The 26,882-nt window shown below is 48.9% G+C and overlaps 2 protein-coding genes across 3 annotated transcripts in view; one reads left to right on the top strand and one right to left on the bottom strand.

Annotated features, from left to right (window-relative positions):
* LOC144169713 (tRNA endonuclease ANKZF1-like) overlaps window positions 1–3,541 on the top strand; it is a 43,693-nt gene extending 40,152 nt beyond the window's left edge. For both annotated transcript variants that reach the window (XM_077699026.1, XM_077699027.1), the window contains exons 16-17: window positions 371–441; window positions 3,250–3,541. In XM_077699026.1, coding sequence (XP_077555152.1) covers window positions 371–441; window positions 3,250–3,373 — 195 coding nt within the window. In that variant the 3' untranslated portion in view covers window positions 3,374–3,541. The remainder of the gene's footprint in view (window positions 1–370; window positions 442–3,249) is intronic.
* Window positions 3,542–10,017: 6,476 nt separating this feature from the next.
* On the bottom strand, window positions 10,018–26,221 carry LOC144167580 (acyl-coenzyme A thioesterase 13-like). Its single transcript, XM_077696801.1, has 3 exons — window positions 25,933–26,221; window positions 13,374–13,564; window positions 10,018–10,953 (listed from the first exon to the last, which is right to left on the bottom strand). Exons 1-3 carry the CDS (start codon window positions 26,002–26,004, stop codon window positions 10,794–10,796), a joined length of 423 nt encoding a protein of 140 aa, XP_077552927.1. The 5' UTR covers window positions 26,005–26,221; the 3' UTR covers window positions 10,018–10,793.
* Between the last annotated feature and the right edge of the window lie 661 nt (window positions 26,222–26,882).

Below are 26,882 nucleotides of genomic sequence, written 5' to 3'. Positions count from 1 at the left end.
TGTGTGTTGAAAGAGAGAGGGGGTGCGATTTGGCAGGCTAACGGTTTTTTAGTGGGTTGTACGAGTAGACATACAGAGAAGAAACATTTGTACCACGAAAATTTGTAAGTAGATAAAACAAATTCGGTATGAAGGAAATATTTTAGTCCAGCCTGGATCTGAGCCAGGTCTTTTGCATAAAAAGGGAGTATTCTATCCACTACTCCACGTCATAGAGTAGTAGTGCTGGCAGCACCCTCGATGTTTGGCCCCCCTTTCTGCTTCGCTTCTTGGAGTTCTCTTGAGCTTCTCTCGACTTATAACGTGTAGTTCACCCTAGTTTTGCAGAGCATCACATTCATTTTAGGTACGATTTCTTTTTTTCTTTCAGAGAGCTCTGGCCGCAGAACGAAGGTTTGCAAAGCTACTTTTGGAGACCAATAGAGCCCATGTTGTGCTTATGTGAGAAACTTTCATCACTGTTTCCATTAATTCAAAGTGTCTTTTCTGCACAGTTTTGAGACACCTTGAAGGCAGAGTTGTCTAAAGGCTGTGAGTGTTAGATAACATAAGCGATAATGGAATGCTGCTGAGAGGATTTAGGTTGGCTTTCTAAAGAGAAATCTGTAGCTAATACTTGTTCCTCCTCGCTACTAGTACGTTTAACTTTCATTTGATACTGATTCTAAGAGGTTTGGCTTGACAATTGCTCAGTTATTTGTTATTGTTACTTTTTTTTTTTAGGTGTCACTGCATAGCTTCGCTTGGTTAGTTAAAGGGCTACTGGAGCACTTTTAAAACCGGGCAAAACTCTTTTTTACATTGGTCAGTTTGTGCCTGTAAAGTTTTTTTGGTCATTTTTAGCTAGGGGACAGCGGTATTCGTCGTTAAAGTTGACCCTACACACCGCCCACTGCTTCCTGCCGCATCGCCGGAAGAGCGAGAAACTGAGAGGCAGCGACCGGAAGTAGCGTCATATTCGGAAGACAACCAGCGACGTGCGCCGCCGCTTCGCTGTGTCCCAGTTTTCTCGGCGAAGTTCCGAATTAAGCAGGCGTGTAATCTGCACTTTATTAATCATCATTGTCTTAAGTTGCTTCCGCGTCGATTTTTTAACCGTAATGCTACTGTGTGATTCCCTAAAGCGACTCCTAGATACCAGAGATTTCCTACCCGAGCGCCCGTGGCTACTAACATTGCCTTCACGAGTAGTCGCAGGGCTCTGTCAGTCGGCTGCTCTGTGCTTCATACGCGAAGCGACTGGCTCAAACAAATACGGAGGTACCCCAAGTTTCTGATCCATTATTATAAGGGAGTTAGAAAATTTGTGGGACCACAGCGCTCTGGGCTTCCTGAACTTCTTGCTCATTTTCCCGATCAACGTTGTTGGCTGTGATGACAGCTTAGCTGAATAGCTAGATTTTAAGAAGAAATCAAGCAAGCTGAAAGCATGAAGCATTTTCTGCGTGCGGAAGCGCTTCGCACACTCACCGGTCGTGCATGCCCGTACGGCGCATGAAACGGCTCGCACCACACATGCCGCGGCAGCGACCGCTCTTCGCTGCCGTCCAGAATCAAGGCCGCCGTGAAAAGCAAGGTAAACGTGCGTGAGAGGATGATAGTGTGGTGAAAAATTGGGCTAGGGATTGTCATCCAACGTGATTTCGAAAGAGGTGATCCAATTTGTATCGCAATGCGGAGCGCCGACCGGTCGCGGAGGCTCGTCGACGGGCCTGCCTGAGCAAGAGATGCGGCGAGAGGCCGATGGATGGCGTTACCTGCGCGCAAGAATGAGCACAGCACCGATCGCTAGAATGACTATCAACGTAGGAATAAGGTTCCACATGCGAGAAAGGGGATGATAATGTGGTGAAAAACTGTGTTACGGATAGTCATTCGCAATTGTAGAGGTAGCAGCAGCGACCAACTATCTCCCATGGTGCTAAGCCTAAAGTTCCCAACATCAACGGCGACTCCGTGCAACCTGAGCCGGCTGGAGCTGTTGGGGAAGGCGTTCTAAAGCTTGTCGGGGACCAGCGTGCTGCACTTGGGTTCCTCTACCTTTTGGGGGGCGACCAACGTTCAACTCCCCTATTCTAAAACATGCGTATGTGCAGCAATGCCACGTTCCGCTGACCGGCCGAGCAGCGACCTGGCACCAGCACCTCTGCGCGACGCGGCGACCGGCGGCAGCCGCGCTTGCCTGTGCGCATCGCAGGCCGCTGCACAGAGCTTGTTGCCGCCTGTCCAAATGTAAAAACAAATTTCCACATTTGAGGAAGGGGGTGATGGTGGGTTGAAAAATTGTGCTAGGAATTGTGGCTAGCGCTGGTAGTGAAAGCGGCGATCCAATATCTGCGCAACTTCCCTGCACCCGAGAAACAAGTCGGCCATGAGTCGTCAGGGGAGAACCCCTTTCTAAAGCTCGCCGCGAGTGAACCTGTTTTGTTTATACTTCCCTCAGGCTCTCCTATTCTAAGGAAAGATTGTGTGAGCCCTCCATTCACCAGAGGACCTTCTATCCCATATCTGAACGGGAACAGAATGATATCTTCAGGCCGTGCGGTCCCCGCAGCGTCGGCTCTTCCGAATATGACGTCATCTGCCGCCAGCCAATCTCGAAAGGCAGCCAGGGCTCTCACCGTGCCCACGGGCAGGGGTCATTTCTTTTGACGAAAAAAGATGGTTTGGGTGTATTTACACATAAAATAAACATGTTTTTCGAATTCAGCGTCAGGAAAACCATAATGTAATGCCCCCAACAAAATTTTTTTTAAAAGCTCTTCACTAGCCCTTTAACACTGGCTACAGTAGCCAACCGATTTTTTGGACCTGGAGGGGAACGAAAAATAGTCCGAACAAAAGAGCAGTTCGAAAGATCTGTGAGTCATTATTATGGGACAGCTGGCGATTCCTCGGGAAAGTCCGAAATATCCTGCAAGTCTGATTTTTCAGTCCGAAAAAACGGTCGGCTACTGTACTTGTAACTCTCATTTCTACAAAAGAATACCTCAGTTATTTGTTGTTGGTAGCTCTTGTCTGCCGAAGTGACACTGTATAAGTCTATTTGGCCTAGTGAACAGTGACTGCTTGAACATTTTATTTCTAACAAAAATTATCTCCTTGAAATAAGCACTAAAAAAGATTCTATCCCAGTTTTAGGATGAAATTCTCACGTCGCTTTTTTTTTTTTTTTTTTTTGTTATGTGCACCATGCAGCCTTGCTCAACGATTCACTCGTGTACTGCACTTCCCTCCCTCCTCTTCTAGGCGTTGCTTTATGTGTGGCACTGACATTACCGGAAAGGTCCCGTTTGACTACAACGAGAACAAGTTTTGCACGATTGATTGCGTCAAGGAGCACCGAAAGAAGCCTCAGACAAATCGTTCCTGACATGCCCAGGTCATTTACGTCCAGTGTTTCACCTCTGGGGACACATTGACAGCTTTGCCATGCCCTTTTCTGCCGTGGCTGCTCACTGATGGGCAAGAATTTAATACTGCTGCTTTTGCAAACGCCATAGGAACGCGTTTAAAATAAATTATTGTTTTTATCGCCTTACTAGTGGTCCTTGTTGTAATTGCTCAATAGTCTCGTTTGTATACTTTGTGTGCCCAGGTAGATGAAGCCAGCCACTACAAAAACCTAGAAGAGTACAATTGGGGCAATGATTTGATTTTATATGAGTTGTGCAATGAAAATTACAAAAGCTGACGATATAAATAAAGATATTTGGGTTGAAGAGAGCCTACGACGGCATGCCAGCTGCTAGACAAATGCGAGTGCACTCGTTTAAAGAGAAGTGTGGAAACAAGTTGTCCTGTATCAGTAGATTACAGTGCCTCTAATGCATATATAACAGTCACGGCAACAGCAGTTTTTTATCAACACGCAAAATGCCAACAACGTGAAAACTCTTATAGCCAACCCATACACTTTCCCGCACTACGATTTGTGGCATTGCAAATTGGGACTGCTGAAACGGGACTGATGCAGCTTACCGAAGCAGCTTTGGGACGCAGACATAAAGCAGGTAGTTAGTGTACACCTAACAAAAATTGATATGGGAAATCCTACTTACCCTGTGTTTTGAAAAGGCACAAACTTTAGCGTTTATTAAGAAGCTGCTCTTTAAACAGTTTTCTTTAATTATGAAGTAAACTCTGTGAAACTTGTCAGTATTGCTGCTTTTTTTTCCACTGATTTCAAATATGCCATTAGTTTTTTTAACCTCCCAATTAGTTACCAAAATAATCAGAGCTAATTAGTCATTTTGGGAGGAACAATAGACAAAACAGTGCTGGCATGAAACTGTAATCTTTATATTTTCCAATACTATGAACCCTGATGAGTGCAATAAGAGAATCAGTTTTGTGATGCTCCACTTGGAACTTATTTTACATTAAACCTTTGTGCCACCAGTGGCAAGGAACCATTTCGAATGCCCATTTCAAACACCAAAGTTTAGTGAGCTGTAAAAGTACTTTCAAGCAGTGCATCACAAAACTGATTCTCCTATTGCACTCACCAGGGTTTCTACTATTGGAAAATATAAAGATTACAGTTTCACGGTTAACACTGTTTTGTCCATTGTTCCTCTCAAAATTGCTAATTAGCTATGATTATCTCGGTAACTAATTGAGTGGCTAAAAAAATAATGCCATATTTGAAATCAGTGGAAAAAAAGCAAGCCTGGCAAGTTTCGCAGAGTTCACTTAAAAATTAAAAGAAAATGTTTTCAAGGGCAGTGTTCCCCCTTAAACATGATTAGGCAGGTTCTTTTACTGCAACTGCTGGTGAAATCTGTTTCTGCTTCGATTTCAGTCCAATGTTTTACGTAGTTGTAAGTGTTGTCACAAAGTTTATGCGACTGAACGTGGGAGCTACTACCACTTTTTGCTTCCCATGTTTATTTATACATGGCAAAACTCAGATTACTGGCACAGTCAGCCAAACAACAGCCACAGCCATCGGTCACTGTGCTGGGGAACCACACAAGTAGTTTCTACTTGCCTTTGAAGGCAATCCCTCTTCACAATGGGTGGCGCGATCTTTTCCATCACATTAAGAAAGGAAACGAGATAGAGAAATGGCAGCTTTAATTATTTATTCCTTGATTGGTTGCAGGGTTTTAACGGCGATGAGGCGCGCCGTAGCGGAGGGCTCCGGATTGATTTTGACCACCTGGGGATCTTTGACATGCGCCGAAATCTCGTACACACGGGCGTTTTTGCTTTTTGCCTCCATCAGAAAAGCGGCTGCCGCAGCCAGGGATCGAAAATTATTTATTCCTCAAACAGGCAGCAAAGCATAGTTTGCCGGCAAACAAAAGTTGAAACAACATTGAATGGTGGTATCTTTCATTCAGCCTCTCGGGTCCCTTTAATCCTTTGCGGTCTGTTGCCAGGCCATGCCTGACACGGCCGTAGCGGTCCGCTGTCGGGGTACGCCCGACTTTGGTGTTCAAGGTTATATTTCGTAGCTTTTCTCACAAGTTGTGAAAGGTGCAGACTGCAAATGGTTAAGGGGACATGAAAGCAAAAAATGCTAGTCAACCTATAGCAGAAAGTGACGGTGTTGTGACTACAAATACAGTGAAACCTGGATGTAATGAACCTCTATGTAACGAAATCCTGGATTTAACGAAGTTTTTAAGTTCCCCATTGCCAACCCCATTGAAGCCCTTGCGACCTCTGTAACGAAACATCGCGGCAGTTAACCTTGATATAACGAAGTTAGCAAGCTCATCATCCACTGTTTTTGCCACTTTTATTCACAAATCGGCCGAAGAAATGAAGTAGTCGTGCATCTCCACTGCTATCAGTGGTACCGGTGTGTCGGTGATGACTTCTGCTGCCAGAAAACGAAAAGTTGGGCTTTTTCAAGGCAAGCTCACAAATTTAAATGCTGTCTCTGCCGGCGAGAAAGGAGAATGCCGCGGCTTCGTACAGCTTGGTCCATCTCAACAATGTTGAGTGCGGTAAAGAGCATCAAGTTCGCAAAAACGCACTCTTTCAGTGTAAGTGTAGTTGTTCAAACGCATTAATGTGCGAAAAAGTGTCAAAAGGCAGAAGTGATGCTTAAGTTACGTTTGTTGTTGTGGGGGTGAGTTACTTTGCTTCTTTGGAGCCCCATGTAGCGCCTAAGCTAGTGCAACAGCAGCAGGCGCAACTCGCGCAGTTTTTAGCTGTGAAATAGGTCCATAAAGGGTGAGTTCACTTTCACTGATTTCTAGCATTTTGGCTTCGTTTCTGCTTCATTCAGGCGAGCCTTTACTCAAAACCTGCATGTAACGAAAAATTGCGAACTTTTTTCAACTTTTTTACATCCAGGTTTATCTGTATAGAACTCACAGTAGCCATGGTTGCTTATTAACACGCAAAATGCCAAAAGGATGGAATTGGGTATAGCCACCCCATACACTTTCCTGATCCAAATTTTGTAACATAATGATTCTCGAAAGGTGAAGGACGATATTGGTGGATCTTGCTTAAGCGTCTTTGTGAAACAAACGCTGAGGCAGCAGGGACATGTAAATCTAAAATAAATGTATGTTGGAACTATTGCTGGTCATGCGCATTTTAAAAGACTCAAACCTCAGCTATCAAACAAAAATTAGCATGCCTCGGAACATCTGCTAAGCTTTGTTTCCATTTCGGTTTCATTGAAATGTTCTGCCTTGCGTACAAGTGCAGTCGACAGGCGCATGCGGTGGGAAGCGAAACTCTACCATAGCTGCTTATCACTTGCGCATATATACGCAGTCAGTGGAAAAAATCGGAGAGTATGTAGTGCAGTCTGCTTGAAACAAGATGGCCATTCGACTTTGGTGTTAATTGTGCATGTAATTTCTGCACCAGCCTCCAGGCTGCAGTACTTCCAGGGAAAGCTTTGCCAGAGGTGGCAGAGGGGGGGGGTTGATGATCAATTTTGCGTGGGGTCTACTAACTTGCAAGGCGCCAACAGCCTTTTTCCAATTGGCTTCCAATTTTTGTGATGAAAGTGAAAGCTAATAGTTATAGGCACTCGGGAAGATGGCGATGATCGATTAAAATTGGAAGTAGGGCCCCAGCTTGTGCTGGCCTCTTTATGACATGCTTTTTAAAGCATCGTGAAGACAAAATACAAGTTTGTTTGATTTTTTTAATTTTTGATTCGAAAGATTAGGTGTTTTATAGTGCCCCAGTGCTTGTCTGGCAGCAAACGATGCTTTATTCACTGAGAAATTACTCAGAGAACTCAGAGAGATCACTCGATAACAACCTTTTATTGCTTTAAAAACACCCTACTAGCTTCAGCGCACGCCTTCGAGCAGCCACCAATGCCTGTTTTGCATCGCACCTAGCTGAAAATAGACTGCTCCACGTTGCGAAGAAAAGAAAACTCGCCTGCCTATGATATATTGAAGGCCGCCGAAAAGAATGTCACGAGCCGCCCCTGTCTCCGGGAGAGAGCGCCTAGCATTCATTGTGTAGTCCAAGGCAGAGTTGAGACGGAACGATTATGCGTAATTTAAGTAGCTCCGGTGATACTGAAGAGATAGATGTTCATAATCCTTGTGGGATGAGATTGCTGGGACAATAGACATTACCCCAGAATGCATTTCTATTAGTAAGTGCTGCGAAGACAACATACAGCTTTGTTTTAATCGGGAGATAAGTTGTTTTGTAACTGCTTCTAAGGCAGTAAACAATGCTGTATTGAGTGAAATATCTACCAGTTAACGACGAAGTTCAATTCTCCCGCTGCATCGCATGTTTTGTGATGCTGATGCAGCAGTGACGTAACAGTGAGAGGTACCAGAAACAGGTGGTAGGTGGTTGGTATGTTGACTCTAGCATATTGTCACGTAGCAAAGACGATACAGGTTTTCTTCAAGGAACAAAGTTTATTGGAGTGAGTTTCAGACTTTTACTCTAAAACTTTACTGCTGAAACTCAAAGGATACACAAATAGAGAATTCGGAGCAGTGAACGAAGTGACGTGCGCAGACTGGCATCGGCGAATCGAATGCCGTGGCGTTTGCTTTGCGAGCATTTATCCTTCGGCGTTAATCCTTTGAGAACCATCGAATCACATCGGTCATTGGCGATCAAAGGCGAACCTTCTATCTACTGATGACAGGTGATACACCTTTCCCATCCAAAAAGATATCCTGCACGGCATGCAAAAGAGCGACGAAAACGCGCGTGCCTCACTTCTAAGATAAGAAATCTGGGCATGGCCAGGCGCTTGCAACATAACACACGAATAAACAAACCTGAGGGTATAGTTCGCAGCAATATCTAAGTGCTTCAATCCAATAGGGGTCAGAACTGAGGCTACCAACAGACTCAAAATGTGCTCGTGGGTAATTATCGGCCTTCCTATATGTGGCACAGCGATGCCGATCAGACACTGCTCGTGTAACCTGTAATTCGTGCACTCACTGATGCCATTGTAGGCCAATGCCGCCAATGCGCCCTGCAGGAAAGCTTACTTTCTCTGACGATGATGATTAATGATCGTGGAAAAGAAAAAATGTTTCCTGTGGCTGGAATCGAACATGGGACCCTCGCGTTATGAAGCCGGCGTCTAACCGATTGCTCCATTCTGAATTCTTTTTTTCTTTATTGCCAGTCTTCGACAGGGTAAGAGAAAAAAAAAAAAAAAAACACATTTGGGTTCGTGCAGAATTTGAACCTGGGTTTTCAGAGCAGGAGCCTAGTGAGTTACCACTGCACAAGCTCGGCACCCTGCTAGAGTACGTAAGAACAACAGTTAGCCAGCCAAGTGCGTGCTGCGTCACAGGTGAGCGTGACTGCACGAGTAGAACTTGTGTTACAGAGAGCTCTGATTCTGGGGAAGCTGTCATGTGAAGTGTGGCTGATTTGCCTGTCGAAGCAGTTCGTGCCAAAAGACAAACAAAAAAATTTCACATCAATGTATTTGGCACAATTTTTGGGAATCGAGCTCGCTTTTCAAAAGCTCAGCAAAGAGCATTACCAGATGATCATTGTGACGAATTCTTTTTCGGTCTGCTCCGCTTTATTTTCTCCAACCGTTACTCCACTTCATCGATCGCTGTCGATGCTTATACCGGCACATGTCAGGGAAATCCGTCTGGTCTGGGTCCCAGGGCACACAGGTATTGAACTTAACGAAACCGCTGATTACCTGGCACTGAATGGTCATCTGGCTGATACTGTGCCCACGATAGCCTACGTTGTTGCAACTGGGTTTCGAAAGTACAGTTTGCTGGACGGCTTCCCACCAGACAGTATCGCTGGCTGCCCTGACAATGAGCATCTCCGGTACTCTTGGAAGTGTGAATGCACAGTCTCGACTGCACGAGGTTACACTGACTTGCTTTCGCTGCCGAGTGCCTAATTTGAATTTTTATCTACACCGTGCACACATTGCGCCATCGGCCATGTGCAGCTTCTGTCAAGAGGAAAAAACAATTGAGCATTTCCTGTTGTCTTGCCGGCGGTTCTCCCTCTGAAATCGTTACCTGCAGGCCGCGGCACCTGGGTCTCGCCTTGTCCCAGGGCCGTACCCAGAGGGGGGGGTTTGGGGGTTCAAACCCCTCCCGAAATCTTTCCCAGGCAGCACGTAAACAATACTTACTGTTGCTTTCAGCAAAACTACCGCCTTCCCAAAATTCATAACCCCCCCCGAAAAAATTTTCTGGGTACGGCCCTGCCTTGTCCGTGCCTAATTTATTGTCATCTGGGGCAGCGGGGCTTGGTTGGTGCAACGGGGATGTTTGTCACGCTCTTCACTCTTTTATTGCCAAATCAGGTCGCTTGCCTTGTTAGCCAATCGCATGAACCAATTTTTTAATACCTGTTGTTACAGCATTATTGAATTTCTTGTTTTTTTTGGTTCTCAAATTGTTCGCATCACTTTACCCACTACTATCCCACTTCTATTTTCCCTTAGTTTGAATTCGTAAGCTTCTTTAACAATGAAACCACAATCAGACTTGGCAAATCCCACAGAGCGGGTACGTGCCGTTCTTGTTATGGCTCCAACCAACCAAACAACAACATGTAGTAGCAGTAAAAAAGTCTTTGACAATCACCAGTCTTTCGCATTCAAAGCTCGTAAACAGGCACAAGTGTCCGACGATTTTAGGGGTGAAGCCCCTTGGGGCTGAGGCTGTTGGCGTCTCCCATCATTCGTCTCATGTAGACACGGTACTAAAACACCGGGACACTCGTTTACTCCACGCACTAGAACGTAGACACTCGTTTATGCCTCGTGCTGGAGCACTTCGTAACGCGTACTAAAAAAAAAACACCGGGACACTCGTTTACGCCTCACGCTATATAGCTTGGTGCTTCAAAGACTCTTAAGAGACTTTTACAGCAAAGCTGTATACCTCTACCTCCCAACAGATTTCTCCGTTGGCAAAAATGCTAAGGCACCAAGAATATACTCACACACTGCATGCTTCGCCCCTTCCCAGGTTTCACAATAGTGGGGGTCGTCCGGGATTTTTTTGACAGTGAGGCACCCAATCGCAGGAATCCAAACGATGTGCACAAAAATAGTAGGGTGGCTCATTGGGTTTGGCTGTTTCCTCTAATGCATTATATTGTCAAGCTTCCAATCTGGCAATATAATGTATCGAAATAATTAACTTCTCTGGCAAATACACACTTTCAAGCATGGTGCCTAATATAAAATAAGAGTTTATACATTTTTAGAAGCGGAGAAGAAAAAGTAACTGATGAGTCCACGAATAAGGAAGTATGTATGTGCACGGCCGGGTTAGAGCGGCCGCCGTGCTAGCCCGGCCGGGGTATGTGTAACACTGAGGAAGCACTCATATCTGCAGAATGAAAAGTGTTTGCATTCCCTGAACTACACATCTTTTAGTGGCTTTGTCAAGGATGTCCATTTCAGCAAGAACAGTTGTTTTGCCGGCGTGGGTGACGCGGGCATCCAGCAAGATGGTGTCTCCATTCTTAGCCGGGGCTAGATACCTGGAATGGACATTTCATTCTATATTAACACACCTGGGAGCGTAGCGATACATGCACAATGCGTTACTAGCACAGATTTTCCAGAAAACTATGAAGACCACACTAATGCCGTCAGTAGTTTATATGGGGCGACAGATGCAAGAAATGCGCTATTACGGTATAATTTGAATGATTTGTTTTAGGCCAGGTATACAGACATTCGTCGAGCCACTAAGTTGGTTCTTTATTACAATGGCGTTTAACTCGTATATCATCCATCCGCGCGCCATATTCCCGATAGAGAAAGGCCGTTAGAGAGACGAGTGCTTGAGCGGCTCCGATGCATGCAGAAGAGTGGAGGCACAGAAACAGCAGACCGTGTCACGCTTGTGCACGGGCACGGCAGCGCTGTCGCACTTGGTGGTTATGACTACTACACGGCCTGCTTTCAGACGTGGTATTGCGTCTGGGCACCAGAATACCACCCGCTGTATGATCTGTGGGTGGACCAATTTTGCTGTGCAGCTATTGGGGCGTTAAACATGCGCTTATATATGGGGGGTATTCATGCGTAAGCGTTAAGGAGCTCATGTCGCAGAAAATTTTGCCGGCGTCGGTGGTGTGACTGAAAAATCCTGAATGGTTTTTCGGACTTCATCATTTGTCTGTGCAGAATGTGTACCCAGCACCGCCGTTTGCTAGGCCACCGGGAAAGAACATGTGCGCGACGGATGCGGTGCCGTATGCGAGACACTCTTTCAGGGCACAGCCCTTTGTCGCCCGTTCGTTGGCTGAGCCATGTTGCCGTTGGCGTGACCGCGCAAACGATGGCTGGACCAACGAGTGAAAGAAAAAGCGAACCGTGAAAGAAAGCAAAGGAGGAGAGTGGCGCGAAATTGAGAGGGGAGGGCGGTTCACCGTGGCAGCGCGAGCCAGCACTCTCCGAAAGTGCGCGGTGGGGGAGGGGAGGGGGCAGTATGCTGTGCCTGCAAGAGGTGCTGTACGGCGCGATGCTTGGCGAAAACGTGAGGGGGGCGTGCGCGTGACTATGATGTGCGTTCGCTTAAAGGGACCCTGCAACACTTACCATCGACTACTCGGAATGTATTTTGGGGTAAAGTCTATTGCCCCAGAAATCTCCTCCTGCAAGAATGATGAAAATCCGTTCACCATCACCGAAACTACGCGCGATGAAAAATCGCGCATAAATGTTCCCTCTCAACTCAACCGCGGACAACGCGACGAAATCTGCGCGCTCTCTCCCGGAAAGGGGGGCGGCGCGCGGCATTCTGTTCGGCGGCCTTCGATATGTCACTGGCCGGGGAGTTTCGTCCTTTTCCCCGCAACGTGGACGCGTCTATTTCCGGTCTGGTGTCACAAAAAAGCAGGCATGGTGGCCTGCTCGCAAGCAAGCGCTCAGGCTGGTAGGGCGTTTTGGGGGCAATAAAGGTTTGTTGTCAAGTGGGCTCGTTGAAAGTGGAATATTTAGTTCGTCACTCAAACTCTGCGCGCACTCAAAACAAAAGAAACACCAAAAGCATGCTGACAGGTTCAGACATAGAAGAGGTTCATACACAGCGCCGACGACGGCTGATCGTCACAGGTAATGCCAGAATTTAGCCACGAAGTTGACCGGCGACAGCCAATAGGACAGCCAGGACAGCCATGGCCCGATTGACGTCGCAGAGGCCATGCCAGGGGTGCATAATGAGGAGAATTGAAGAGAGAGAGGTTGGTTTTTCTGCGTCTTTCACGGCTATTTGCGCGCTTACCGCTTCACGTGCACGTGTAATATTTCGCTCGGGTGTTCCTGGAAGTCTAATATAAACGTCGCGCAGGTTTACTTGCACTGCACGAAGAGTGTTGCAGGGTCCCTTTAAGACGCAGTTTGCGGTCCTTTCCTGAGACGCACTTCGCGCCGCCGACGCAGAGGCCGTCGAGAGAGCCCACGAGCACGGCCGTTCGAAAGGGGGAGATCGAGCGGCCGTGCCACGAAAAATCGCATTAGGGAGTATCGTAATCGCCAGCCAATTTCGTGTGTGTGTGTGTGTGGGGGGGGGGGGGGGGTGCGCGCGTGCGTGCGTGTGTGTGTGTGTGTGTGAGAAGGGGGGGGGGGAGCGTGAATTTCGCCGCAATCGGTACCTTTCTAAGCGAAACGAATATGATGCATTATGTTTAGACAATGAAACTCGGCTGAGAAAAATTGTTAATGCTTTTTTAGTCGCCTCCTACAGCAGCACCTAGGCCCTCCTAGGCGGCGACATGGTCAGCCTTGTAGGAGGGAAGACGAGAAGCTCGTCGCCGGTGTATTGTGAAGTGTGGGCGACAGCTGGTCGCTGTCGCCCCAGCTGTGAACATATGGATGTTTCGGGTTACGCTTCTCGCGTCGCTCACGGAAATCGCCCATATGTGGTTGCCCCTGCCTTGAGAATAGTAAATACCTGGTGTTCATTTGCAGGGTGACGAATGGGGTGTTTTGTTCGTACAGTGTTCCGATGGCTACCCAGGTGTACAGGTCTAGCAAGGCGGTAGCCATGCCTGGGGGCAGCTTTCCGTGCAGATCGCAATGCTCCTTCTCCAGCCGCAGCTCAAATTGCACAACACCGGGTCGGGGGCAGGCAACGGGCTTCACCTGAAAGTTTAGGTTCGACAACTTTGGCAGTGCGCGTGCCTGTTGATTTTAAAACGCGCATATATATAATCTGACCAAGGCATCTTCATTTGGCAGGGATAGCCCCTTTTGGAACGTACCTTTTTTCTTTTCTTTATTCTTTTTTGGAAGATAAAGATCCTTATCTTCCAAAAAAGAATCATGTCCGGTTTTCGCAAGACTGCCTAGTATCGAAATTGGCATCAAGAAAGTTGAAGCAAGCCGACACAAACTATGCCATGGTTAGGAGTACATTATACAGGAAGAGCTGTGGGTACTTTAATATGTTTACCCAGCGAGTAAAATGTAGAACTTTTCTTGTGCACAAACATATTTTTTTCTCGCGAAGACGCATGTGTAGAAATATTTTTTGACTTACTGAATGTAGCATGCATGTAGAATCTCGGTTGGCCTTAACTCTATGGGAGAGGCCCCGCTAGCCGCCGGCACACTGACAGAAGTCGAAGCGGGAGGGGCTGCTGGCGCCACAGCAGCCCCCTATATATTGTTTTTCACGCGTTGTATATTTTGTTATGAATAATAAACTGAACTGAAGTGAACGCGCGTGGCAGGCTATGTGTTTTACATTCTTGTTACTACAGAAAAACTGCCACTATATTCAGCGTAAAAAAAGAGGCTTTGACAATGTTACCCATTAAGCAACTCTTGAAGATCTCGAGCGAGCTATCTCCGGCCGGTACTAAAACGTTCCACTTCGTCAAGGCGTTTCTTGGAAATCGAACAGCCACCATAAGAATCGGACACCTTGTCTCGCCAACTTTCCAAACATCCGCCAAAGGCACACCGCAGTGCTCAGTAATATCGCCCATGTTCAATATTGCCCTCTTCACCCTTCCAGCAAAACAAAATGCGATCACCAGTGTTAAACACGACTTCTATGCGGATGACTTAACACTATATGGACGACTCAAGGCCCCGACGGCAAACAATAAAATCCTGCTCTGCTGGCGGAGCTGGTTGCCATTCAAGATGGCCTGTGTGCTTTAGCTTCTGAGCTCGGCGCTGCCCCACCACCGCGCTTGGTGTTATACACCGATTCCGCTCAGGCTGCTCGAGAGCTCCGGCGCGTCAACAGTACACTGGGCATTACATGCGAGGTGCACCAGATACTCCAATCATTCCCGTGCCCTGTTCGCGTCCTCTGGACCCGCTGGAGCACGACCACGCACGCCCTCGCCGACTCAGCCGCTCACCCGCAGCAAGTGGTGTACCCACTCCCGTTTCTACAGCTCTCACTGGAAGACACCCTACTCATCAAGAAAGATATTCTTCGGCGCTCCACGCGTGCCCTTCTCCCTCCGCGTGGGTCTGACCTTCCTGGCGGCTTAACCCGTCGTGAAGAGGTCGTGCTTCGAAGAATCCGCCTGGGCGTCGCACTGACGCCTGCTGTGCGAGCAACGTGGACTTCTAGTCTTGCAGATCCCTCCCCGACCTGCCCCTACTGCCCTGCCCCTGTTGCTGAAGCGACATTGGAACACTTGCTAGGGACGTGTCCAGGGCTTCAATCAACCCGAGCTCGACACATGGGGCCCACAGGACATCGTCCAGGGCGACCTCCCGATATTCATCGGTGGGCGCACGGCCCACTTTACAAGAAACTGTTGGAATTTATTTCCGAAACTGGACTCTATAGTTTTCTGTAGTGCGCCCGCCTCACATTGTGTGTCTTTCTTTCTTTCCTTTTTTTTTGCTTTCCTTCTTTGTCGTTCCCCTGTCCTGTTTTGTCTATTGTTTGCCTGTTACCTATGCCCTGTGGCAAAATAGCGCAATAAAAAAAAAAGCAAACAATATGCTACAACCGATGGTTGACGAAACAATGGCATACCTTCGACACAAATGCTTAACATGCGAACTCACAGAATCGGCACTCCTCGTACTCCGAGCACAATCAAGAGGGCGCCTCCAACCCCGCATTCACAAGTCACAATTCTTGGCCAACCTGTACCCCAAGTTTTTTTTTTAATTGCGAAAGTTTGCTCTGCAGCATAAAACAGTGGGGGTAATCGAGTGTGTCTAAATGTACGTAAACAGGAAGTTTTCACTCAGGAAGTCTAAAAGGCTCCGGTGATACGGCCCAAACAGCCAGCGTCTGTAGTCGGGCAGCCGGCCTGGGTACTACATATATGTAGTACTTGCTGTCGGGAACGTTGGAGGCCACGACAAGTCCACAAAAGATGGTGAATGTCTGCGGTCGATGCCGACGTGGTGCAAAATGGACATGTCTGGCCAAACGGAGCCCGTCGATCCGGGGGCCAGGTGTGGGTGACAGCTGGTGTAAGAGCAGCCCCACGCGAATCCTTCGTAGCGCCATCTCTTCACGGCGGGTGAGCCCCCCAAGGAGGTTTGATCCACATGGTGAAATAAGTGCGCGTGTGGAGCGCCGAAGGTCTTCTTTGTCGGTGGCCAACTTAGACATTGCGTCGACTGCAAAAAAGGGCAGTGGATGCGTCGTGGGAGGTATATGAGTCGCCGCATCCGCCTGTTGCTGTCCAGGGGTCGACGTCCTCTGGGCCCAAGTAATCTCCACTCTGAAACTAAGAGTCGCAGCCTTCCCGTGGATGGTTTGGGACATGAGCACTTGATGAAGTACTTTCCGGAGGTCTCGGACTGCTTGCATTTAATCTGTAAAGATGTTGACAGGTTGTGATTGGTCTGGCCTCAGCAGCTCTATAGCCGTCAAGGCATCGAAAATCGCTTTGAGCTCAGCAAGTGTTGACGGGGGCCTCTGAGGGGCGTAGTAATGGCAGGTTTGGCAAAATTGCAAGGCTGGGTTTACGACGGCTGTGGTAATAAGGCTTCCTGAAATACTGGCGTCGACGTAAAACGGCCAGCACTGGATGAGAGTTGCGGCGCAACACGGCTTGACTGACCCATAGGCTTGCAGTCAGTAATTAATATTCGGGTCCAAGGAGGGGGTTCAGGAGAGGGATCTGGCGGCGTGTTAGTTTGGAGGCCCATATACCACCTTAAAGCAGCCACAGATGTGTACACCGGCGCTTTAAGAGATCGTGCCTGTCGCCGCTGGTGAACCAACTCATCTATCGTGTTAAGGCCAGCTTCTTCCTGTAGTGTAGAGACCTTGCGTGCGCTCTCATCCAGCGGCCGTGGGGGGGTTAAGCGAGGAAGGCAGCTAATAGTCCTCATGGCTTCTCTATTGATGACCTCTAGACGATCCCACTCCGCCCTTGTAATGTACTGAAACTGAGCCTGGTATGTGATACGTGGCTGCAGGATTGCACGTATACAAGAAGCCGAGCCATCTCTGTGCAATCTCCTCCCGATTTCATGGAAATCCGGTGAACTAAATGTAGCAGTTGAAGGGCGCGCCGGCGAGCTTCCCGGAGCCATGGCGTAGCTGAGCTGGAGGCCGCAACGACAAGGCCAAGGATGCGGTGACAAGTAACTTCCGTCACTGGCTCGCCATCAAGATTTAGTAAAATGGGTCGGTTTTGCAGTTTTTGTCAAGCCCTTCGATTGCCGACGATAAGTAACACGGTCTTATCTCGGGATAGCATGAGGCCCACGCATTTTCACCACGTGTCAACCGTATTTAAAGAACTCTGAAGAGCGTGTTCTTGATCCGCAATGTCTGGAAGTGTCGACCAGAGCGTAATGTCATCCGCATAGATGAGGCATTTTAGATCTTTTAATGCCCCTACTGTCCAAGCGAGCGGGAGAAGGGCAAGGTTGAACAGTATGGGTACCAGGACCGAGCCTTGTAGTACCCCGCGGCATGTTGAAAAGGAGCCCACCGCCTGTCCTGAAACTCTAATTGAAAATGTGCGGTGTGTTAAAAACGACTCTATAAAGGACACCTCAGGCGCCGGGCACTCAAGCCAGCGTGGTATCTGTAGGATTGCTTGGTGGCTCACATTGTCGTACGCTTTCTTCACAACTAGGGCAAGAATAGAACGAATACGACAAGTGCGTCCTCCTATGAGTACGGAAGTAGAGAACGCTTCAAGGCCGTCCTCTGTGCCGATGTGGGGCCGAAAGCTGATCTGAGAGGGATGGTACCAACCCATGCCCTCAAGCCACCATGTGAGACTTGATGCTAGCATACGCTCAGCCAGCTTGCATAAGGTACATGTCAGAGCAATCGGCCGTAGATTGCTGAGCCTATCCGGTGGTTTTCCTGCTTTCGGGACGCTTATGATTTCTGCGTGCTTCCAGAAAGTGGGTACGCATCCCGAGGCCCATTCTTCGTTTATAGTGGTCAGTATGACCTGAAGAGACTTCTCTGTGCAGTTCTTATACACTTCGTACTGTATGCCATCGGGGCCCAGTGCCTTATGTGTTCCTGCTGCGTCGATAGCTGCCAACAGTTCCGCCATGCTGAAGGGGGAAACAAGACCAGCTGCCTCTTCCATAGTAAGGGGTCGGCCTGCCTCATGGGGAAGGGGTGAAGGTCCACCGAAGGTCGGAGGAGGCGTGTCATACTTGGGGAAAAAAGCCTTCATTGCTTCCTCCGCAAATTCTTGCAAGGAGAAACCCGATGCAAGGTAAACATTGTCCAAGGGGTTCTGCGGCTTGCGGCCTCGTTCCATTGCATGAAACGGGCGCCATATCGAGGCCGTGTTTGTTGAGGGACCGAGCGAAGCACACCAATCCATCCAGCGAGCCCTGGAAAGGCGTCGTTCATGTCGTCACGCTTGGGCTGTCAGGTGATTAAGGTGGATCTTGGCACTCTCAGATGACGGTTGGCGGGCCGCAGGCAGTTCCGCGTGACGGCAAAGGCCCACAATTGGATCAGATGAAGGTCAGGCGTAGGTCGGGCTTCATCTACCCAAGAGATGTGCGTTGATGCGTGCGGTACAGTCCTCAGAATACTTGGCGTACCCTTCGATCACGACGGCTCAGGAGCAGTCCTCCTCCAGCAAATCCACAAAACTGTCACTCAGGTCACCCACCTCATACGCCAAATTCGCGGTCAGAAGCACGACCTAACGGACACGCGCAAACTTTTGCAAGCCCTCCTGCTCAGCCGATTTATACTTATAACGGAACCCCCTTCATCGACCTCAAGCCGCAGGAAGTCAACAAACTTGACGCACTCGTACGGAAAACGTACAAAGCCGCTCTTAGACTCCCAACTTATACCTCACACGAAGACCATACTCACATGAAGACCATACAGGTAACATAGGGCCACTCTTCGCGTGATCAGTGGACTGCTTCGGCACACCCCCATCCCCAGTTTGGAGCAATCATTACCCCTTCCACCTGTCTTAGCAATCATCGAAGAGGCCAAAGCACAGGCCTCCTGCAAGTGGCCGCTGACCCATCAAGGGCTACCACTGATTGCATGGGACGAACGCAAAATCCCCACAACATGCACGTGTGGACACGACCGGACTGCGTCACAGCGCCGCACTCACACCCCATCGGACGCAGAAACCCTCAGTTGCATAGACAACGCAATCTGTAGATTCAATCGGCGCAGTCGATATATATATACACTGATGCCAGCGTGACCCTTCAATGTGTTGGCCTTGCATGGACGTGCCCCTAACTTCCTGCTCTGTCGGGATATTGCACCATGATGGACCGCACCTTAACAAGTTTTGAAGCAGAACTGCACTCTTTGAACGCCGCTGTATCATCCCTCCTGTATGACACTACTATGGCTCTCCAACCTTCGCTTCGACTTATCACGGACTCTTACGAGGCCATACAGGCACTTCGCTCCCATACCACCACTAACCCCATTGTGCATGAAATTCTCTACCAAGTGCAAATTCTTCAACGTAACCACATCACTGACCGCTTTGACTGGGTACCTGGCCACGAGCCGAACTCAACTGGTAACCAGGCGGCTCATGGGGCCGCACAGGAGTGTACATTAACTCAAACTCCGCTGGTATCTGCCGAGGAACCGTCTCGTTCGTCTACACCATCTCCGTCGTTGCGGATTCATCGCTACAAAATGTATAGACGCCATATCTCAAAAACCTTACTCGTACAGGCTACCTAAGTAAACTTCCTCCCTTACCACGTAGTGACGTCATCTTCACCACAAGTTTATAACAAACACTGCCTTCACACCGGAAACAGTTCGTAGATGGTACACGCCTCACCTTCCTCCCCGATGTCCTCATTGTGAAAGCCTCCCAGCTGACCTCCGCCACTTGGTCTGGACATGTCCGGCCTTCAATCACCACCGTACTTTCACCGCCCCGAACCCTCAACTGACCCATTTCTAATGGACACGTCCTTACTCGTACCAATAGCGGCGTGTTCTCTAAAGAGTGGCCTAGCACGACTGGTATAAGAGCGCCATCGGTAACTGTCGTGCTTGGACTATTTAGCAATGGACACAATTAAGACTCCGGCCTACGACTGCCTCAACTATTGGACTTCATCGAGACATCAATGTGGACAAGTCATTGGCTTTCATTTCCCTCCTTTCTTCCCTTACCACGCTCGGACCTCTGGTCTTCCTGTCTTAATAAAGGGTTTTCAATCAATCAATCATACAAAGCCCAAGCTTACACCGATCTTGACTTCTTGACTTCTAAACACAAATGCGTTGCTGAAAAGACATATTTCCGTGGGAAATAGACGCCGTCTGATATCAACACGTGGAGGGCCGGGGGTGGGGGAAGGGGGGGGGGGGTATTGGGAAGGGAACATAGCATGAGAGCGTATTGTGGGAAAAGGTGTTTGTCAGTGGATTGCGGAGCGCAACTGCGCCGGTCCTGGATGGAGTATGGTGAGGAGGTGCATATTTCCGTCGTTGTAGCTTATAGTGGGGTGAGGATTGTATACCGCCGTATGTGAGGAGAGGAGTGGACGAAGTTGGGGGCGGGGTTAAGGGTAGGGGGTCATAAGGGCAGTCGGCCACGGCCCTCAGTTCAGGTTCGCGGGCCGCGGCATGAGCCACTCCGTTGCCTTCTAATCCCATGTGGCCTGACCCAGTCCATACCATGCGTACGAGGGGCACATGGGGATTCTGGCGTGACATTTGTAGGACTTGATGAGAGATACGGCCGGTGAGGTAGTTGCGCCAGGCCGATTGGGGATCTGTGAGGATCGTGATGTACTCTTCTGTGGTTTGTAAAGCCAGGGCGACGGCAACTTCTTCCGCTGTGGGGGGTTGTTTGGGGCGAATCGTAACGACGGTGATTTTGTGTCCCTGGTGGTTGGTGACGTTGGCAACAAAAGCTTTAGTGTGGTTGCATGGCATGGCGCCTACGTGTAGAGTGGTGGTTTGTGCTTTTACCATCAAAGAAAAAACAATACCGGGGCTTTTCGCTGTGTTTAAGCCACTGCAGGAGTTCGGAACAACAGTCTTTTTTCAGCGAAGAAATGACACCCATTGATTACTTTCATTGTAATCATTCATTACTACGTACAAGGTAACCTTTGCTTGCAGTTTGTCACTGCGGTGCTGCCTTGTTTTCGTAACCTCAAATGCCATTTAGATGGGAAAGACACTTTTAACAGCATAGATGTTTAAACTCTTGGTTGCGCCGTCCATAAACAGAAAACTACAAAGAAACTACCGAACACACGCGAGCAGAGGGCGAATATGGGCTCAAACAGAGGACGCACGCGAGCGTGCGTCTCGTGAGGAGCGCCCGGAATCGTCCAGGCTTGCGTGTGGGCTTGCGCCACGTGAGGGGCTCGCTAAAAGAAAAGAAAAAAAATTGAAGGAGGCTTACACTACCTCGTAAGACTTGAAGGTAGCGAAGCTGTACGCAACTTCCACGACCATCACAAAGGTTTAAGTTTACGATTGCCGCCGATTTGCTTCTTCGCTGCCGCAACGACCTTTACTCCATAAGTGTGAGCTTCCTTCATTTATTTTGGAATCGATAATCGTTGGACATCATTTTGGAGGGGCGTACGCTATGACGTGTCCTTCTCGTTCCGAGCAAGTGTTAGCACGATTACGGCGAACTCTGAAGTTTTTTTTCTTTTTTTGCGAATCTTGGTCAGTCTCCCTAAGTGGGTGTGCTTGTCTTGACTAAGAAAAAAGTAAGAAAATGCCAAGCGCTCGCTTGTGCGTGCCTCCCCTCATAGGCGTGCGCACAGGGGGGGCAGAGGGGGCGGCCGCCCCCCCTAATCATCTGAAGGGGGGCGTCAAATTGGCCCATATTTTGCCAATGTAATACATTAAAGTAAAAATTTCTGCTTAGAAATATTTTGTATGCGTTGCAATTCCATCGCATTGAAATAAAAATTTTATAACCATCCCTCTCCGCACTTCGTTTGGACCGCTAGGCCTTCAGTGGGAAGAGGTCGGGAGTTGCTGTAAGGGGGGGGGGCAGCGGTAAGACTTTGCCCCCCCTAATCGAGAACTCTGCGCACGCCTATGCCTCCCCTGATGGTAACGTCATCCGGGGAGGCACGCACACGCGAGCGCTTGGCATTTTCTTACTTTTTTAACTGGCGGGCGGCCGCCGCAGTCTTGTCCAATCTCCCTAAGTGCGTATGCTAGGATTGGCAAGCGTGCGCAAGGGACGCTGGGTGGTCGGCGCGATGCACGCACGCACGAGCGCTAGGCATTTTCTTGATTTGTTGTATGCTGGACGGGCGCCGCGAAGCTCGCGCACACTTGCGCGCGCTCGGCAATTTCTTGGCACTTCTAACTGCCGACACGAAAAGTTACGATTTGCTAAACAGCTTCGCTGTTAAAATACCACGCACACGGGCCAGTCAGCGTTTGAGCAAACAGCGTCGTTGACACTGTCATCTGCTCCTGACGTCACTCGCTGCGTGTTGCTTGGGGCAACCACCTGCGCTCATAAAACTCGGACCCGCCGCGGCGGCGGGGGCAGAACTCTCCGTCTCCGCCGCGCACAAGAGATATGGGGCTACCAAAGAAGATACGGACGCTAAAAGAAGAGGCGGCTTATCAGGAAGCGCGCCGCGCCACTAGGCGAGACTGCAGTCGCCCAGAACGAGAAGTATAGTGCAGGTCTTCAACGGCGAGGGAGCGCTCGACGAAGACTTTGCGGTGGCAGACAACGAAGTATACGAAGACTGAAGAGGGTACTGTACAAATAAAGCACTTACATACTTTACTTTGCGTTTATTTTGTCTTCTGCTGACGAGTGCCATATATATACACAGGGTAAATGGTTCTCCGTGACTTCTATGGCGCTCGTCGAGTTTGGCTTACTGAGACGAACATAGCTCTGCTGGGACATCAGGCTTGTACTGTTGGCAAGCTGGGTTTGATTTTTTAAAGGCGCTACATAGTCTTGTTTTGTAGGCTTTTTGAGGACAGAGTCAAAACTCCATCAACATTTCAAAAAGTATTCCGTCACAGCACTCGGCTTTTCTGATGCGCGTTGAGAGATGGCGATATACCTGTCGTCCTGGCCTGGCTCGCCGAATGCGATCGGCACCAGATGAGGAGGAGGAGAAATAGAAGTGTATTTTAGAATTTAGAGAAGATGGGTGGCCGCCTTAGAGAGAGAGAGACAAAACTTTTATTGCCGCAAGGGCTAATTCGGGGGAAGGGTGTTGACCGAGGGAGGAACGTCCCCGGTGACTTTGGCAGCCCGGGCGACGATGGAATCTCGCACCGCCGAATCCGAGCTGCCCAAGGGCGGCCCGCTGGGTCAGGTTTTGCTGGTCCTGCAGGTCCCCGTAGGGGAGTTCGCGGATCGCAGCGTGGGCCCGGGGAGGGAGGCGTGACCTGATGTGCAGACGATGGTGCTGTTAGGAGGGGATGCTAGGACTTGCAGACGCTTGAGGGCAGGTCGGGGAATTCTTTCGAGGAGTTATCTACGACAGGCTTGCTGTGAGTCGGTGATAACCGTGAGGTAGTCGGACGTTGCTGTATGCGCTGTGAGGGCTATTGCTTCCGTGGCAGATTGAGATGTTGCGGTATGTGGCTGCGGTGTAGATAGTGCCGCTGGTGTCGGTGATCGCTAGGGTTGTATGGGGAGGTGAGTGAGCGATATCGGTGTAGCGGGTGTCGTTGGCTTAAGAGTATTTCCTGTCTAGGTAACGAACGCGAGCGTTGCGACGTCCTTTGTTGTACTCGGGATGCATATGCCTTGTGATTGGGGTGGCTCCGATGCTGACCCGTATGTGAGGTGGCATTGGCTGTAATGCTTAATGGAGATCCGGCCGGCCTAAATTCTGGAGAACTGTGCAGCGTATATATGTGAGCGTAAAGCGATATAGTTGTCTGGTTCTTTGAGCTTTCATGAGTTCTGAGAGCAAATTATGTAGGCCAAGTTGAAGTAGGTAATTGGTGGGAGTGAAAGACGGTAGTCCTAGGGCTATCTTGTAGGCTCGAAGGATGAGAGAACCTAACTTCGAGTGTTCTTCGGAGTTGGACGTAGGGAGTGCCGAACGTAAGTCTGCTGAGTAGCAATGCTTGCAAAAGTTGTCTTGTTCTTTAAGACCGTGTTTGTGCATGCATATACGGCGGATGAGGTGGACGAGCTGTGATATGGTGGGGTGTAGTTGGGGTTGGAGTGCTGCTCCAGATCCATCTGCGTGGAAGCTTTCTCCCAGGATTCGCAGGATCTTCGCTTGTGGGATGGGTTCCCGGTCGATCATGACCTGAGGGTCTAATGTCGGGCCTGGGGGTCATGCAAGGGAGTCTTGCACGAAGAACAAGAAGGGCCGATTTTGAGGGCTGACAGGTGAGAACGCGTTGTGCGAGGTAGTTGAGGACGGTGCCCACCCCTTGTTGTAAAGCGTATGTTTGGGAGCCGGATGATCCTTTGGTGATCTAGAAGGTAAGATCATCCGCGTAGAGAGCATAATGAATGTTACTGATTCCCGAAAACTGCTTAGGCAGATCTAAAATGGCAATATTGAATAATAGGGGGGAGATAACCGAACCTTGGGGGGTTTTCTTGGTGGGTGTAGAGAATGCCTTGGAGGTCAGTGATCCGAGTCGGATTGTGGCCGTTCGTTCGGCTAGAAACGCCCGCGCATAGTCGAAGGTTCGTTGACTGCAGCGTGTGGTGTTCAGGCCATTGAGGGTGGCTTCATGGGTGACGATGTCGAAGGCACCGCGAACACTTAAAGCTAGGATCACGCTGGGATGAATTTTGCTAAGGTAGCAAACGCATCAACGCCCTTGAAGACGCAGCCCACGGCCTCTGCTCACGCACACCCCCTGAGTCGCCTATAGACGCTTTGTATGAAAATGCCACAGAACACCTCATTCCCCTTATTGACGAACGAATTACCCAAGCACTCGGAGCGTTCTGAGCCACACTAGCAGCCACCTAGAGCCCCTGCAGCACTCATTGAATCTATCAACACTCGAGACACGCAACTTGAAGCAATGGCCGAAGTTACCCCTGTCCCCCCACCACACACGAAAAAAGGGAAACTTCAACAGCAAGAGTCTTCCCCACCCCTCGGCTTTAACGATGGCAACTGATTCCCAAGAAGATAAAACATAAATGCATGTACTTTACTTTGGGAAGGCTTAACCGCATCTTCAAGCCTCAACATTGAAAGGTGGCAGTCACATTTAGTTTTCCCTCGTCAAAAGAAAAAGTTAGAGTTAGACTTCCCTCGTCTTAGAAGTTAGATACCTCTGGTTCATTCTTAACATTCTTTTACATTCGAATGGTTCGTTACAAAAAATACTTCGTTGCTTTGATGTTAAGCATCGATAAACTCGGTTATTTACGAATGTACGTTTAATTTCAAGATCGGTTATCGCGAGGGTTGACTGCGCGTGCGTCAACAGTTTGAATACGGGCAAGTCCCGGCCCGTATTCAAACTTTTCTAGACTTAAATATAAACTTAAATGTAGACATCAATATCCTCGACCGAAATAGTACTTGCAAATATCCGTAAAACAGGTTATCCGGTTAAACCGATCTCGGAGCGACTCCGTCCTTGAAAGCTTGTTATCCGAATAGCTGAATTTTCAACAACAGATAATCAGTAGATCCGTTTTCAACAGCCGGTTACCGGATATTAATTTGAATATTCGAACGGTTGGGTGTGAAATATATTCTTCAATGTAGCAGCCACGTAAAATAAACCGGCTTCAAAAAAGCGATGGCGGAACGGTGACCCCATAAAATAGACGCCAAAAAACCTGCCCGGGTTCACGAAGATATTTTTCGTAAATAAAACAGAAATCCGGATATCCGAATAGCCTGGTACAAAACCGGTTAACAAGGTTCTCTAATTGATCACTCCACTTACCCGGCTTTCAAATTCGAATAATTGGTGAATCGAAAAACCGGATAACCAATTTCGCTGCAAAACGGGTTTGTTATCGCCCCCCTAGACAGAACTGGACAGCTGCATTCAAAATGTGAAGAGTCCTACTGGCCAGTCGGCCCATTAGCACGCACTGTAAATAAAGCGGTGTTAGAGCCATGCATACCTTGCCAACGAAATCCTTCGTGTAGGGCATCTTTCTGATGACGTTGCCGATAAACTGGTTCACGCGCTGCATGTCAGAATATTACTTAACGCTGCTTCTGCGGTTCCCAACCCTGAGCGACGGGCACTGTACGCAGGCACTGATGAGTTTCCGTTCGTTCTGGCGTACACGGTTTAGATGACGAGCGCCGTGTGCGCGGCAGGAAACATTGAGGACGTGACACATGGAGCCGAGCAATCCGATTTGGCCGTGGCAAGCACGGCGCACGTGCCCCCGCCGAGACGTGGCAGCTACAAAAAAAAAAAAAAAAAGAAAAAAGAAAACGAAGTGGGGGGGGGGGGAGGGGGGGGAGGGAGTGCGCATTTTAATTTAGTATTTACTCGAGTCTAGGCACCCCCTTTTTTCCACAATCTCGATGCCGAAAGTGAGGGGGGTGCTTAGATTCGAAAACCTAAATTACATCCACCTCGTCACATTTTTTCGCGGCCGTGTATCGACGAGACGGGCGCAAGGAATAATGTTTTATTTCGCAAACACTAAAAAGAAAACAGTGAACCCGCCGCTTACGTCTCATATTTACACTCACTCTACCATTCGAGTCCGTTGTGCCGCTCGGGCCGCCGCTCTCAGTATTTCCCAACAGGTCGTTTTCTGCTTCGTTGAAGCTGTTTATAACTGAAAACGTCATAAATTACTCGGCCACAACGTCAACTCGGGCCCGCATACATGCGTGTGAAATTCACCTGGCGATGGTTGCTTTGGGGAGGGGGTGCTTACATTCGGACGCAAACGTTTCTCGATTTTTTTTTTTTTTTCTCGAAAGTAGGGGAGGGTGCTTAGAATCGAGGGCTGCTTAGAATCGCAAAAATACGGTATATTGTTATCGCCACGCGCCGCCTTCCTTAGCTGTTCGAAACGTCCGGGGCTTGAGCGCATTTGTTGTATCAGAA

The sequence above is a fragment of the Haemaphysalis longicornis genome, unplaced genomic scaffold, assembly GCF_048455015.1.
Source record: "Haemaphysalis longicornis isolate Haplotype H1 unplaced genomic scaffold, Haemaphysalis longicornis Haplotype H1 scaffold_2, whole genome shotgun sequence".
Lineage (NCBI taxonomy): Eukaryota > Metazoa > Arthropoda > Arachnida > Ixodida > Ixodidae > Haemaphysalis > Haemaphysalis longicornis.
Note: the sequence above shows the minus strand (reverse complement) of the source record. Positions and strands in the feature narration are given on the sequence as shown.